This window comes from Acomys russatus, chromosome 6 (genome assembly GCF_903995435.1).
Source record: "Acomys russatus chromosome 6, mAcoRus1.1, whole genome shotgun sequence".
Lineage (NCBI taxonomy): Eukaryota > Metazoa > Chordata > Mammalia > Rodentia > Muridae > Acomys > Acomys russatus.
In genome coordinates this window covers 35446657-35462558 of record NC_067142.1, presented here as the reverse complement: position 1 = coordinate 35462558, position 15902 = coordinate 35446657, and the positions used below count along the sequence as shown (strand labels likewise).

Sequence of the window (15902 nt, the reverse complement as noted above, 5' to 3'; positions counted from 1 at the left end):
ACCCCGGGAGAGAGCACAGGCAGCTGCAGAGAGTGAGGCATGGCATAGCATAGGAATTGTAGCTTTGGCTCTGCCCTGGGCCTGTGCGGCCTAAAACTGGATGCTTCCTCCCAGAGCACGTGAGTGCACATTGCAGCAGCCTAGGAGGACCCTTCAACTATGTAGACAAGTATGAGCTCCTGAAGACACCCTCCCACCACGTGGCAGCCCGTGATGGGATTTCTGGATCCAGTTCAAATACCATTTAATTACTGCAGGCAGATGGCAATGCCGGCGATTGGAGAAGATTGAATCAACATCCCTGGAGACAGAGGGAGCAGGCCTCCTGTCAGAGCCCTCCCAAGTCTTCAGTAGCCAGTCCCCAGAGCTTCTAAGGGGGCAGCAGAGGAGAGGGTGGAAGGGGCTGGAGAGATGGCTTAGTGGTTAAAAGAAGCACTTGCTGCTCTTCCAGAGGACTGAGGCTCAATCCCCAGCACCCACAATGCAGCTCATAACTGTCTGTAATTCCAGTTCCAGACGTTCTGACACCTCCACATAGACAGACAGACAGACAGATAGACAGATATGCAGATGGGGTTTTATATAAATAGTTTAAATTTAAATAAAAAAAGAAGAGAGTGACCAGGTGGTGGGGTGGTGGCGCACGCCTTTAATCCCAGCACTCGGGAGGTGGAGGCAGAGGCAGGCGGATCGCTGTGAGTTCACGGCCAGCCTGGTCTACAAAGTAAGTCCAGGACAGCCAAGGTTACACAGAGAAACGCTGTCTCGAAAAACAAACAAATAAAAATCCACCTGAGAGAGACGGGGGGGGGGGGGGGGGGGGGGGGGGGGGGGGAAGAGAGCAGTTTAGGATGGGGTACAGAGGGTCAGCTAGGGCTTTAGGTACCACGAGTTATAAGGGTCTCCCTGGGATTCTTCTTTTGGTCCCACACATTCTGATATGAGGGGTTCTGTATCAGAAAGTCATCTAGCCTCTTGTAGTCTATTCAAAACACCAGGATGCAATTTGTGAGGAGATTCACTCAGGGGTGGGGGGTGGGGAGAGGGGAGGGGGACGGGAGACAGAAGACATAGGCTCTGGGTGAGTCACTAACTCTTAGAACAAATGATCTGGACAAGGGAGAGTGTGTGTGGATAATGAGCTGCTGTGGGTGCAAGCCAAGAATGAGGATCTCACAGATGTTCCCATGTGTGGGTAGTGGGCCAGCCAACACCCACCATTACTTTACCTTTGTGGTAGATGAGCTAGGATATGGATTCCCACTTCCCAGCAGGAACCACAGCTAAGTCACAACAAGGCTGTCATTGGTCTCTGGTCAGGTTGAGGCCACAGGCGCTCTGGCACTCTCCTACCTCTCTCGCTGCTTCCTCTGCCCCCTAAACTCCACCCCCCACATTGCTAGCGACTTCCTCCCACTGTCAAAGCTGGACTGAGTGCCACATGTCCAGGCAGTGCCAACCCAGGAACTGGGCTGCCCTGCCCTAGAGGGCACACTGTCCTGTGACAGCTGAGCTCATCTCTGGTGCCTGGTGGAGATTTTGAACCCTCAGCCTAACAGGCCAGAGACAGGAGACTCTTTCTTGCCTCTCAATGCCCAAGGCTCAGCCTACACTTGGGTTATATAGATCTATAAAGTTTTAGCTTTTTAAGAACAGCATTACCCTCCCTTCTAGCACCTTCTTCCACTGGTCCCATTCTGTATGATGTCCCTTCTGTGGATTGTCCTCAAAGTAGCAGCGACCTGCAGAAGAGAGAAGCTTCTCTTTATAGCAGTGTGGGCACAGATGGAAACCGCTAAAAACTGTAGTCTTCCCAGCGGCATGAAAGAGGGGTCAGTGGCCAGGTTTTCCAACTGTACCATGGGCCCTGGGAGCTACCAGCCAGGCCAGGACTGGAGAGAGGCAAGTGGGGTGTGTACCCTAAGCACATGTGAAGGCAAGAAGGATTCAGTTGACGAGCCAACTAACCTGGGCCCAGGGCTCAGGGGTGGGGACTTGTGGAGACTGAAACACCAACCAAAGACCATGAATGGACTGGACCTAGGACCCCCTACTCATATGTACTGGATGGGCAGCTTGGTCTTCATGTGGGTCCCCTAGTAAAGGGAGTGGGGGCTGTTCCTCACAAGGACTTTCTTGCCTGCTTTTTGATCACTTCCCCCTGGCAGGGGTGGTAGAGGATATGCCCAGTCCTGATGAGACTTGATGTGCTGGGATGAGTAGGGGGGCTCCCCTTTTCTGAGGGGTAGGGGAATGGGCATATGGAAAGAGGGAGGGAATGTGGGACCAGGAGGAGAGGAGGGAGGGGGCTACAATTGGTATCTAAAAATGAATAAATAAATAAAAATAATAATAATAAGAAGAAGAAGAAGAAGAAGAAGAAGAATTTTTTAAAAAACTCAGTTGATCAAGACAGACTAGCTTACAATCTGGATATGCCACTCCTAGGTATATTCCAGAAGGAATCAAATGCAGACCACAGAGATGCCTGCACATCCATGTTTACTACAGAGCTTTTCAGAATGGCCAAGTTATGGCAATCAGCCTAGGTGCTCATCAGTAGATCAACAGCTAAAAGAAAATGTACATATACACAATGAAATACTATTGTGTCATTGCCAAGAATGAATCATGTCATTCGCAGGAAATGGGCTGAAAGATCCAAGAGTTGCTAAGTTGGGCCCAGGAAACCCTAATCACGTTTTCCTGTATATGTAGTATTTGAACTTAAAAATAAGACTTGAAGGGAAGAGGAGACCAGAATTCTGGAGGAAACAGAAGCATGAAAAAGAGGTGGGTGTAAGATCAAAGTACACGAGACAGGCTTAGTGAAACCCATTACTGTATGATTAGAATATATCCAAAGATAAAAAAAAATCTGGGAGTGGAAAAATGCAACATTTAAAACAATTAAATTGGCAAACTATGCCCTGCAGCCCGGTTGCCTATTATTATCAATAAAGGCTTGCAGCCTAATGATCATGTGACATTTCTGCCCAGGGACAGTGTGAATCTCACTGCAGACCATTTCTCCTTCCTTTCTCTCCGCCCTGTAGGGAGGGAGGTCCGCGGGCCATTCTCCGAAAAGCCCCCGGAATCTCGCAGAACAGAGCCAGCCTATTCGCCATTTGGCAAATGGCAGGCAGGGCGGTGCAGCCAAGGCTTTTCAGAGGCAGGATCTGGCACGGTGGTTGAGGTCGCTGCACTTCCTCCGCTCACAAACGAGCAGTGGCTGGCGTGATGTGGGCGGCTGTCCCCACCCCCGCAGAGCTGAGCCGCAGCAGAGAGACTTAAAGGCGGGCGAGGCGGGACAAAGGCAGACAGCCGGAGCCCAGGGCCTCGGGAAGAGCTGAGCTCAGCGGTTCCTTGGCTCATCAGGAGCAGGACAGGGCGGAAGCGAAGGGCAGAGGACGCAACGTAGGGGCAAACTGGGGTGGGGGAGGTGCAGAGAGATTGCCCCGGGGCAAAACACGCTCAATGCAAAGGGTAATACCTAGGTGAATCGGGCACGTGCCTGGGACCCCAGAGCCACCCTCAAAATTTAGGAGGAGCCTCACCCTAGGGCTTCTAGTGACATCATACAATGGCGGCCAACCACCACCCCTCCCGGAAGCTCCACCCAGTGACCTTGGGCTCCTAGGAGTCGGCTGTGCTTTTTTTTTTTTTTTTTTTTAAAAACTAGTCCCTTGACTTCAGCTAGAGGCTAGGAATCTCCCAGAGTTCTTAACCTACTCTTTTCCCAAGTCTTCAGCCAAGGCCTCCCAAAGGTTTAACTTTTTACACTTAAAAAGACTTTTTGCTGATAAGAAGTAACAAGAGGTGACATTAAAATAACCAAGAGCCGTTCCAGGCTCAGAAACTTTAAATTAAAAAAAAAAAGAAAAAAGAAAATACAAAAGCCAGGCTGTGGTGGTGCAGGCCTTTAATCCCAGGCAGAAGCAGGCGGATCGCTGTGAGTTCGAGGCCAGCCTGGTCTACAAAGCGAGCCCAGGACAGCCAAGGCTACACAAAGAGACCCTGTCTCGAAAAAACAAAACACAAACACTAACAACAACAAGAAAAAAGAAATTAACATTTATGTTTGTGTGTGTATGTATGCATGCATGCATGTAGTATACATGGGTGTAGGTGCATGTATGGCAGGGTGCACATGTGAAAGCCACCGGAATCATTTTATTTCTTCCATTATGCGGGTCTGGGGATTGAATTTATCAGGCTTGGCAGCAAGCACTTTTACAAGCTGAGCCTTCTCCTCTGGTCCTTAGAAGCTTCAGAAAGATGAGACTGAGTCTGACTCCTGATTGCTGGGCCTTTTACCTGGACCCCATTTCACCCAGTACTAAACTTCAGTAAAGGACTAACCACCCACCTAGGGGCAAGACAGCTTCTTGCTGGATGCCATCAGTCACGCTGCACATGGTAGGTGGTCAAATTATATCATTCAGTTTACGATGGGGCAGTTTTATCTCTATCCTATCCACTAGGCTCAAGGTCATTTGGCTAATAAGGAACAAGACCATCTTTTCCAGAGGCTTGAGCAAATTAGCATGCACACAAACACCCACTTGTATAAGATTTGCACCTGAGGAACTTCTAGACCAAGAGACACTCTCTCCCCAGACCTACTCCCAAGCCTCAGAACTAGAGATACCCCCCTCAGAGGGCCAAAATAATTAACATCCTTTCGTAGGAGTTTCATGGGGGCTAAAAGCATGCCTGTTTTGTTATAAGACGTCCTTTCTCAGACCTTGGAAAAGCACCCTTGGGGGCTGGTGGGAGAGCTCCAGAGGAGCTATATAGGAGCCTATCACCAGCCTCTGGCAGTGCTGTATCCAAGATTGGTAAAAACCAAAGGCCCCTTAGACCCACTGGCTCCCTCCTCATGCCCAGCCTGAACCTGAATGCCTAGTCCCAACCACAGGTGGTGAGGCAGAGTGATGACCCAGCTGCCATGCTCACCTCCATGCTGTGTGTATGTATGCAAGGGGCACAGACAGGACACAGGAGCCTCATGGTCTCCAGTCAGCCCTTCATACAGAGCCACTGTACTATGCCATGTGAACTACCAAGGACCAGCTCTTCCTCATCAGTGACTGGGCAAGATCAAAGAGGAACTCAGCTACAGCCGGAGGGATCTAGATAAGCTAGCAAAAAGAAAGGACTTCCTGCCTGTAAAGATTATTAAATCCTGGAAAGGCAAGCCTGAGAGAGTCGGAAATCATTCCTTGGGGGTAGCAGGCTTGCCATCCTTCCTGCCTTCTCCCACGCCCTAGCCTCATCTGAGGACTCTACTGAAACGGTAAACCTGGGCGCCAAGTGCGCTTAAGCACAGGTAATATGTTGTGACAACACTATGAAGCAGGGGACACATGTCCCACTTTACTGAAACTCTGAAGGTGACATTTCACAAACCCAGACTCCCACAATCTATAACGATGCAGACAAAATTCAAATGAGCCTCATTTGTGCCCAATCCTGCTACAGTCACCAGGCCACCCCTAGACAGGGCCAGAGGGGTCAGGCTGGAGGGACAGGATCCCTTTAGAATCCCTGCTGATCCCACCAGCAGCTGCCTACCTGCCTTCAGGGAAGGCATTCTCACTACTTTGTAGCTAAGGAGGCTGAGCTGGGCCATTTGTAGAAAGCAGGCTTCCTTTGCCCTTTGTAGCACACCCTCCCAACTCTCTCTCTCTCTCTCTCTCTCTTTCTCCCCACCTACCCCCCCCCCCCAGGCAGCCTGGCAACCTGCCAGCTCTGGGGAAGAAGGAAAAATCCTTGCTCTCTCAGGGGAGTCTGGCTTTCAGACGCCCTGGGCTTTTAGCTGACTTAGGCCAGACGAGGGCATCTTCCCACAGGATCTGGTCTTCTCTCCGCCAGGGTGGCAAGATCTAATTCAGGATACTGACTTTTCAGCAGAGCGAGGGAAAGCCCAGCAGAAGTAGGAGCAGAGTCACCAGGACCCAATGACAACCAGTAGATAACAATTTGCCTATAGGAACCTCCTCTGGCTCTTCATAGTCTTCTGAAGGCCAGCCCTCCTGTGGTTGCCCTCTGGAAGAAGATCAGGCTGGCTCTGCACCCTCAAACAAGAAGGCTTTGTATTGTGGGGCCAAAGGGCATGGGTTTATGAAGACCTGGTGAAAAGGGTCAACACTGCCTGACTTCTGCCTCTGAAATTATGGGGAGGGGCACGACCTCCACACAATCCTAAGGGGGCACTGGGGGTGTCTAGGACTCAAGCCCCACCCCCTCCAAGGGGGATGTCCTCAGCATTACTTTCAGTTAATCCCAGAGCCACTGAGTTCTGAGTCACACTCAGAGGCAGAAACAGGGGAAGGCACCTGCTCTGAGGCACCTGAGGAGAACCTTGTCCATGTCCTCAGCATCAGGAGCCCACCCCAGAAGAACTGACAGAAGGCAGGGGTGGAGGCAGCAAGCCGATGAGTGAGATGTCAGAAGCCAGAGAGCAGGAGCCTGGGAGAAGGCTAGCCCTGTCTGGGGGAGGGAACCCCAAGCTGCCAGGCTGTGAGAAGGCCCAGGCGCTTCCTGAGATGGGACTGGGTCTGACTCCTCTGTTTTTGGAGCCTGTGAGAAAGGGCAAGGCCAGCTCAGCGAAATGCAGCTCATCTCAGCTTTCTCTGTCCCACCCCCATCTTTGGGCATCTGGTAGGGGTTTTCCATGACCTCCCAAGAGACAAGAGACACTGTAGCATCAGGCTTAGCCCAGATCCCAGAGCTGTGCCGGCATCTGCATCTGGTGGTGGTGGGGAGCTCAGTAGGGGCTGGGCCCAGGGGACACTCCCCAGCTGAGGAATGCCAAGCAACAGGCAGCTGGCTGGCTGGCTGGGATGGAGGGCGGTGGGGCTCCCTCCGCCACACTGGCCATGTTGCCATTCCCTATTGCAAGCCTGCAGGCAGCTGGCTCTTTGATGGGGTGCACCTCACAGAAATAGGGCAGCTCAGACTAGAGAAAGGACAGGTAGTTTGTCCTACTGCCATGCCACCAAGGCAGAAAGCCAGGCATTCGGAGATAGGGACCATAGCCCTATCTCCTTTCCGTACCCTAGAGAAGCTGGAGGTAAAAGAAAACGTCTGTAATCCCAGCACTTGGGGAGGCAGAGGCGGGTCTCTGGGAGTTCCAGGCTAGTCTGGTCTACAAAGCAAATCCAGGACAGCCAAGGCTACACAGAGAAACCCTGTCTTGAAAAACCAAAAGAGAAGGAGGAGGGGGAGAGAGGGAGGGAGGGAGGGAGACAGGGGCGGCGGGGGGGGGGGGGAGAGAGAGAGAGAGAGAGAGAGAGAGAGAGAGAGAGAGAGAGAGAGAGAGCCCACACCAAAGACCAGGACAATGCAGCCACTAGGCTCCCACCTGCTCTATGGCTTCACAGCCCCTCAGAGCCTCCCATCCCCCAATCTGAGCTGAGGCAGCTAATTGGCAGAGTTAGCTCCAGCTGTTCCAAGGTGGCGGGCAGGAGACACAGCTTTCCTAATGTCCTTAAGGCACGGATGTCCAGAGGATAGTGCGAGAAGCCTGGAGACTCAGGACACCTGGGGCCCTGCCTTTGACTTGACTGGCTAGCCCATAGTGGTTCTCAACCTATGGGTCACAACCCCCTCCCCCCACCCCACCCCCAGACACACACACACACACACAAATCACCAGAAAACACACACTTACAATACCATTCATAACAGTGGCAAGTTAATGGAGTAGCAATGAAAGTAAATTTATGATTGGGGGTTCACCACCACACGAGGGACTGTCTTAACAGGTTGCAACATTAGGAACCACTGCAAGAACATCCTTGCCTTGAGAGTGGCAAGGTGGGGCTCAGGCAGGTGGCAGGCAGCCTCAGGGACCTAAGAATAGGGGAACAGGAGCTTCTCCCACACAAAAGAAAACAGCAAGAACCTGGGAGCTCTGGCCAAGGTGGTGACAGGCAGCTACGCCCAGCAACTGCTAAGGCAAAAACTTGGAGAACAGTCACCCTTCGCCATGCCACACATCTGCACGGCACTGTACGTATCTCCCACACCCCCTTTCACCGCCACAACAGGCCAGGGCAATAAAGCATCCGAAGAAACTGAAGGCCAGAGACCACCGCGCTCAGCCAGTTAGCAGCTGGACCGAGAAGGGGGCAGATTAGGGATGTCTGGTAAACACGTGCTTTGGGAGGAGGGCGCCCTGAGTTCAGAATCCAGTCTTTCCCATCCCTGCTCCCCTGTGTGTGCTCATGAGAGTAGCATCAATTATTTGGTCAGCTGAGCACAGGCACAGTGCCCAGCACTAAGCAAAAATTCAAGCAATTATGGTATTTGGTCACAGTTTTCTTTTCCACTACAGCATGCTTCCGCGATGAATAGATGGGCTGAAATGAATTCATTTTTACTAAATAGTTACTATCACTTAAACTAGAGAGGCATCTCTTAAGCGCACTTAACATAGGGATTTGGGTTGCCCCAGGAGCCTTGTTGCATTTTGTTCCCTGCAAGGGCCTTATGTTCAGCACTTCGCTGCACAAGGAGCAGATCAGAACCAGCCAAGTGTTCTCATTCTCCAGTGGGTAAAATGGGGTCCAGAAAGAGCCAAGGGAAGGGGCCACATGACCCACCTGGTAGACAATTACAGGGGCTTAGCCCTGCCCTTTGTCCCCAGAGCTTTAAGAGTAAAGGCGTCAGGTTTGTGTCACTTCTGTTAGTGTCCTGGCTCCAGCCCCACCCTACCTCTGCTTGGGCTGTTTTCAAAAGCTAAGGTCCAATCAAGCAGGCTGGCTGGGTAGCGGAGGGGGCCGACTTCCGGGGCCTGTGGTTACTACACTCCACTTCCTTCTGATGTTATAGGCCCTGTTTCTGAAACAGGAGGCCACTACCAAGATTCTCAAGTCTCCACGCAGCCCATAGAGGGCTCAGTTTTCCAGATCTATAAATTGGCACAGCACAGGACACAGCTGGCGGTGAACTAAGCACTGCTCAAGGCTTTGGAACCCTGAAGGCACCCCGACATTGCCACCCCCCTCAACATAGCCACACCACCGCTTCTTCAGTCTTTATTCCCTACCCTTCCTGACCAAGTCTTGATTAAAATTTTAGGCCGTCGTTGACCAAGATTTAAGAGAAGCCTAATACTTGGGAAGCAGCTGGAGAGAGAGAGATACCAGCTAGAAGAGGGCAGGGGTAGAATCTAGCATCGTCCCCTGGGTCCCTGGCTGGTTGTGGGGCTGGCCAAGGCACCTCCCCCTCCCCAGCACTCTAAAGGAAGGAAGCTGAGCAAAGTCAGGCAGAGATAAAGGGAAGGGGCTCAGCAACAGCAAAGACTCTCCTTATGGTGGGGCTCAGAGCTGGGGGCTCCAAAGGGTCTTGAATAAACTCTCCGAGTGGCTTGGCTTCCTTCCCCAGTTTCAACTTTGCCAACTTGCATTTTTTTTTTTTTTTTTGGCTCCTCCTCCTATGTCCTCCACTTGTCAGCCCTCTGTTTCTGCTGCATGGTGCTTACAGCTCAGCCTCCTCCCTCTCTGGCTTCATTGGACACCTTTTTCCCTTACCCCAGGTAAAGGCCGGTCCAGCCTTTAGAGCACAGAGATTAATGGCTAAAAGGATCAGCAGGCGGAGGGGCTGATTGGGAATCTTTACTGTGAGGTTGGCTGGCCTGGGTTCAGGGACAGATGGGTCTGACTCTACCTAGTGGCGGGGGGGGGGGGGGGGAGACCACAGTGAGGATTTAGGGGCCTTGCTCACACCTGACCTTGTCCCCCACATGCTGAAAGTTCCCTCTTTCTGACCCTAGGAGTCCAGGCCTCCAAGCAGCACTGTACACTGGCAGCTTTATCTCCATCCTGGTTACAAGCCATGAGCCCCCCCTCCCCCCTTTCTAGCATTGTGGGGCCTCTTCCAATACACACCCCTGATGAGCTCTGTCTCACTCCCTGTCCACAGGGCCAGATCCCAGCGCTCACCCTAAGTGATTCTCATGGGACTTCAGAAAGCAGACAAGACAGGAAAGGCCTTCCAGGCAGTCAGGAAGACAGCTCCCAAACCCTTGCTCTTCATACCTAAGCCATTGATTGTAGCCCCAAACCCAGTCACTTCAGTGGCACCAGTGATTTCTGGAGGTGGGGTATGGAAAGAGATCCTAAACCAAGGAGAATTCCCCTTAAAGCACATCCCTGGCACCATCTGCTCCCTTTCCCAGTCCAGTCCCACCCTCAGCTCTCTGATTAGAACCTGGGTTCTGGCCAGGCATTGTCTGCCTTGCGCGGCCTGCTGCCCATTGAGGTCTGGCGTGTGCCGGGGCAGGCTGATCAAGAGCCAGACCCGGGTGAGTGGGCGGGGCTGTCACCTTCTTGGAGCCCTTGGAAAGGCTAGTTCTTCAGATGTTCAATTTCTCCCGCAACTTCATCTACACAGGTGACTCTGATTGGGACGAACACCCCCAAAGACCCGGGTGCAGAGGGCAGGCAGCATCCCTTCTCTGTGATAGGGGGCCCTCCTGACGGTGATTGCAGGAAAGGAACACCAGCATTCCCCTTACTCTAGGTGCCCATGCCCCTAAGATCTTGGAGTGGGAATCCCATACTTTACCACGCCAGGCCCAGACTGGAGAGTCTGAATCGAGGGGAAAGCCTTTTGTTTGGCTCTTGCAAAATGGAGTCTAAGGGAAAGCCCCCCCCCATGGATAGGGTACCCCATCTGCCCTGTCAGTCCTGGTTCACACTGGTTTGAGGGTTAGAGCTCTGTTTTCTTTTTATGGTAGGTAGCTGTCCTCTCCCCATCTGCTGTAGATGCCATATTTACATATCTCACTCCCTCCCACCCCCACCATGCTCTTCCCCGCTCCCCCCTCGACCTCCAAGGGTTCCCGCTGCAATGTCAGCCTCAGTAGCAGGTCGGCTCCGCCCCCACCAGCCCACCAGGCACCTGCAGGAGGGCTCCTCTTTGTCTCAGGCTGCTCCGTGCCAGGGAGAGCATGCACAAGTGCTGTGCTCAGTGCTGTAGGAGATGCTGGGCTGGCGGCCCTCATGCTCTCTCCCTCTACACCTGAGCCATATACTTAAATCTCAATGCTTTCTCTCTGGGTTGCACAGTTGGTCAGGTGGGGGCAGGGTGCATCCGCCCTGGGGTAGGAAGAGGGGACCTATTCCATCGATTGATTTCTCTGATCTTGTCTAGAATCCACTTCCCAGGATCCCTGGAATCTGGGTCATCTCTGACCCAGGGGATTTTGACATTTGTCTCGGAGACCCACCCTAGACTTTGACTGGGCCTTCCCCTGCTCCACAAGGCTGGAACAGAGATGTACGGTCCTCTGTGCATCCCCAAGGTGGCGACCGGCTCCTACACTGGTACTCTCCCAGTAAGTCTTTTTCAAAGAGAAAACCCCAGAACCAAATCAGGAGAACCAATGGATGGCACCTCCACCCACCACAAAGAACAGAGGTTTGCTTAACTTTGTAGCATAGCATTTCCTGTCCCTGCACCTGTGTGCTCCTGGAAAAAGAAGCCACCCAGTCATGTCCTCTCCCCTCCTAGTGTCTGCCAGATCACTTCTAGTGCTTACAGATACCAGCAAGGGGACCCAGATAAACCTAGGGGCCCTTCCCCTTCGCTCAGTTTCACCTCTGTGCCTGTGAATGTAGCATCCAGGTCATGTCACACCCTGACACCCCTTCGGGGTTAGTCTCTCAGATACACCTTTTCCTCCCTCCCCTAGCTCTGTCTCCTTTTGGGGGCAGGACTAGCGGGGTTCTCTCCAAAAGCCATTGGCACCCTGTGGAAGGCCAAGGCACCATTCCAACCCTTTCACGGGTCCCACAACCGATCTTTGTCTGTAGTACCCGCTGCCAGGATGGTGAGCTGGATCAAGAGCACAGAACTAGCTAACTAGGGTAGATGGTGGGGGTGGGGGAGGATTCCCTCCTATACCCCAGAATGAGACAGCGACCTCATGGGGGAGGCGAAGAGGAAACACACAGACGCTCCGGCCTGGGCCAGGGCTGGGTGTGAAATACCGGATTTCCTTGTTTATTCGATATTCTGATCATTAAGGGCTCCCAAGAGGGGCTAGAAATTACCACCCAAACAAAGCCACCTTCCATCAGTCCGCCGGGCCGCCTCTCCCCTGCGGCAGCCGGGCCAGCGCGCGTCGCCCCTCCTCCTGGACTGCAGGCTCCAGTTCGAGCAGTGCCCGCGCCCCCCGCCCGGAGTCCACGCGAGACAAAGCTCGAGTCCCCTCCTCGCACTCCCCTTCCCCACCATCGGCCCTCACCTGACGGCCACTTTGACGCAGCAGTCGCCCTGGCCAGCCATGGTCCTCTGGCACCAGGGTCTGAGCGCAGATCAGGGGCGGGGGTCCGGGGGCCACTGCTCCAGGCAGCGGCTGCGGCTGCGGCTGCGGCTGCGGGAGGCGGAGGCACAGGCAAGGCTAGCAAAAGCGACCTCGCAGGCTGGAGGTGACATGCTCGCAGAAGGCGGCAGAGGGGCTCACCCGCGGCCGGCCCCACAGGGCTGGTCCCGCGAGTGGCCTCCAGCCATCGCGCGGAGGTGCTGAGCTAGCTGACAGCAGGCGGTGAGACCCGCAGCTCCCTACAGCGCGGCACACGCGCGCACACACCTCCCACCCGGGGCCGCCACCTCCCGCCGCAGCGCGAACAAAGGGGGCGGGGGCCGAGCCGTCTCACGACCCACCCCCAGCCCCTCGAAGCCGCTCAGGGTCCCGCCCCTCCATGAAGCCGCCAATAAAAAGCCCCAACGAACAGCAGAGGCGGGACTTGAGCCTTTAAAGGGACCTCTTGGCTCACGTCCATCGGGTTGCTGGGAGGGGCGGGTAGGATTGGAGGGCTAGTGGGTGAAGGCGGGAGTGGCATGGTGGACTGTCGCTGGGAAATACAGCATTCGGGAACTACGGCCCTCGAAGTCATGGTACCTCAGTCTCAGTGGGACCTTCCTTTCCTAAATGAGGAATGGGACCGAAGAGGAACAGTCCAAGGTCACACAGCGAATCTGTGGGTAGGCATGGGTAAGAACCCTGGCCTCCGGACAGTGTGCTGCACCTCAGAGCATCCCACAGAGATGAGCGATTTGCAATTTGAAAAAGCCAGGAAAGTATCCCTTCTGCATTTATTCCTGTAAACCCGCCAACCTTTATTGAAGGGGATTCTTGTTAATGTCTAAGTAAATTTCCCCACCTCCATTGTCTTTTGCTTTGATGGCTGACCAGCTCAGTCTTTCCCTACTAGATAAGGATCCCACTGACCTTTATGACCCACAGGTGACCCACTGGGCCTGGTTCACATGCTGCTTTGTGACAGTGTGGGCAGAGGGTCAATGTGGGAGGCCACAGTTGTCTCGGAAATACTAGGAACAAAGGGGCACCTGGGAATGAAGACACCTGGGAGAGGCTGGATAGCAACGTGGGAAGGAGAAGGAGAAACCCAGCAGCTTCCATCACAAATTTATATAAAGGAGAAGGGCTAGCCCTGGAGACTTCAACACAGGGCCTTGAGACAGGAGGAGACCAGTTCACCCCAGCTTTCCCCCCCACCCCCCGCACCCCTGCTTCTGATCCCCCACTCCTCCTTGCCCCCCAAACTCCCAACATTAGGGCCATTCACAGGGCCCCTCACCAGCTGCCCTCCCTTCACTGGCTTCACCCAGCTCCTTCCTCTGGAAAAGGCCCAAGAGGAGGACCCAGCTGCAGCTCAAGATGTGGATGGAGAGACCTCTGGGGGAGGGGGAGGCAGGGGAGTGTGACTCCGGGCTTCTTGCATCAGCCTCAGATGATGAAACCATGTGAGAGATTTTGGCAAGGGTGTGTGTTAGGGTCTTGAGGATCCAGTTCTTGGTGCCGTCATTCCCTGCCCCCCCCCCTCATCTGTGACTGCTCCACCCAGGAGCCCAGACCTCTGGGATAATTTGTAAAGAAAATTTCAAAGTCGTGTCAATACATGGGTTCTACCCTCATAGCAAACTGGAGGAGAGCCATGTCCCCAGAGTGATTGGTGGCTCCTGATGGGATTCTACATAGTTTATCAATATTAATATCTGAAACCGGAAGCCAGTGAATCACAACTCTTCGAGCCAGAGGCAGGATGTTGAGGAATCGAGACCCTCCCTGTCTTCCAACAATGAGTAGGATGTGGAGAGGTGAGTGGTGCTAGCAGGTGTGTTACGTTTATGTTCTTGCTCACCTTCCTAACCTTAGGAGCGAGGCTCTAGTGTTCTTTTTCAATTTTGCAATGGGGAACTAGTCTCTTAGGCAACAGGCAAAGGATCTGAACTCACCGTGCGCCTTCCCATCATCTCTAAGGGAGTGCCTGTGGGGAAGGGAGCCGGACTGGCCCCACTTTGCCTGAAGGTGCCACAGGAGCTTAGCCCTCCTGGATGATAATGTTCTGCATTTTACCAAAACGCTGTCCCTCCTACCCATCCCTGGACTTCTTTGGTACTTAACTCGGGTTTCCTGTTTGCCATAAGTCTGCTCAGACTTCCAACAGAAGGTGACCTTTCTGACTCATACTTCCATTGCTGGGAAATGCCTCCAGAGCTGTCCCCTCTGCATCCCCTGACGTGCGTGCAGGGTGTCCAGCTGGGGTGAGCAAGAAGGCACACAGGCTGCAGACCCCAGCCTCCTAACCATTAGGGTTTCAGGGTTCTAGTTATCCCACCCTCTTCAGCAGCTCCCTCCTGGACCACCAAATAGCAGCTGGGTGGCTGAGGTCCAGGCTCCTAGGCTCTGCTGTTCAGCAGTGAGAGACTAACTGGGCTGAGGTCATCTGGGGATCCAAGGTGAGAACGAGGCTTAAGCTGCAGTTTGGAGAGATTTAGATTAGGTCACAGAAAGCCTAAGACAATCTCTTCCCCTCTGAGCTCTATCCAGCGTCAGCGACTGCTGTTTCTTTGCTGTGTTTCCACCTCCTACCTCTTCCCAGCTGCTCCCCTTTTCTTCTCTCCTTCCTAAACCCTGACGTTTCTCAGGATCAGCTACTGTATGCAGCCCCCCCATGCTTCACACACACACAGCTGGTACACACCCATGACATTTCTGAGGATCAGCTACTATATGCAGCCCTCCATGCTTCACACATACACACACACACACACACAGCTGGTACACACCCATGATGTTTTTGAGAATAAGCTACTGTAGGTATATTCAGTCCCTCAATGCTTTACACACACACACACACACACACACACACACACACACACACACACAGCTGGTACACACCCATAACATTTCTGGGGATCAGCTACTATATGCAGCCCTCCATGCTTCACACACACACACACACACACACACACACACACATGCAGCCCCTCAATGATGTATGCACACACACACACACATACAGAGAGAGAGAGAGAGAGAGAGAGAGAGAGAGAGAGAGAGAGAGAGAGAGAGAGAGAGAGAGAGAAGGGAGAGTTGGCCCTGAGCCCCTAACTGGACTGCAGCGTAAGCTCCAACTCCTATTCTGAGCTGAGCTCCTTCCCTCCAGAGTCTTAAGTCCTCCATCATGTCTTCTGACAGGAGCTGTGGGCGTCTGGGCAGATGGGAACCTAAGGGGGGTGTGGGGAGCCCCCTCCAAGTCAGGAAGCTCCCACGCAACTGTAGTTAAAATACTCCAGCAGTGACTTAGGGCAGCCATCTGGCCTGAGCTCTCTTAGACACATTCCACTTTTTAACAGCCATGCTCCAGAAACAAATAAAAAATACTGAAGGGATCCCTGTAGTTACCCAGGAATGTCCCCAAAGGTGGTCTGAACTTGAGTCTTACCCCCTCCCCCCCAAACCCCCACCTCCTTCAGGGTTGGCTCTGGGTGACAGCATCACACAATCTAAACAAGCCTGTGTGTAAATGAAGATGGTGCGTAAGCAAAAGACCTGAGGCCCACCCCAGCGCCTGTGC

General features: G+C 53.3%; 1 protein-coding gene across 1 annotated transcript in view; it reads right to left on the bottom strand.

Moving 5' to 3' along the window:
- The window catches only part of Kif21b (kinesin family member 21B), a 46636-nt gene extending 34245 nt beyond the window's left edge, over positions 1-12391 (bottom strand). The window contains exon 1 of the mRNA XM_051147488.1: positions 12263-12391. Within this exon, the coding sequence (XP_051003445.1) occupies positions 12263-12303 (41 nt within the window). The 5' untranslated portion in view covers positions 12304-12391. The remainder of the gene's footprint in view (positions 1-12262) is intronic.
- Positions 12392-15902: the final 3511 nt, after the last annotated feature.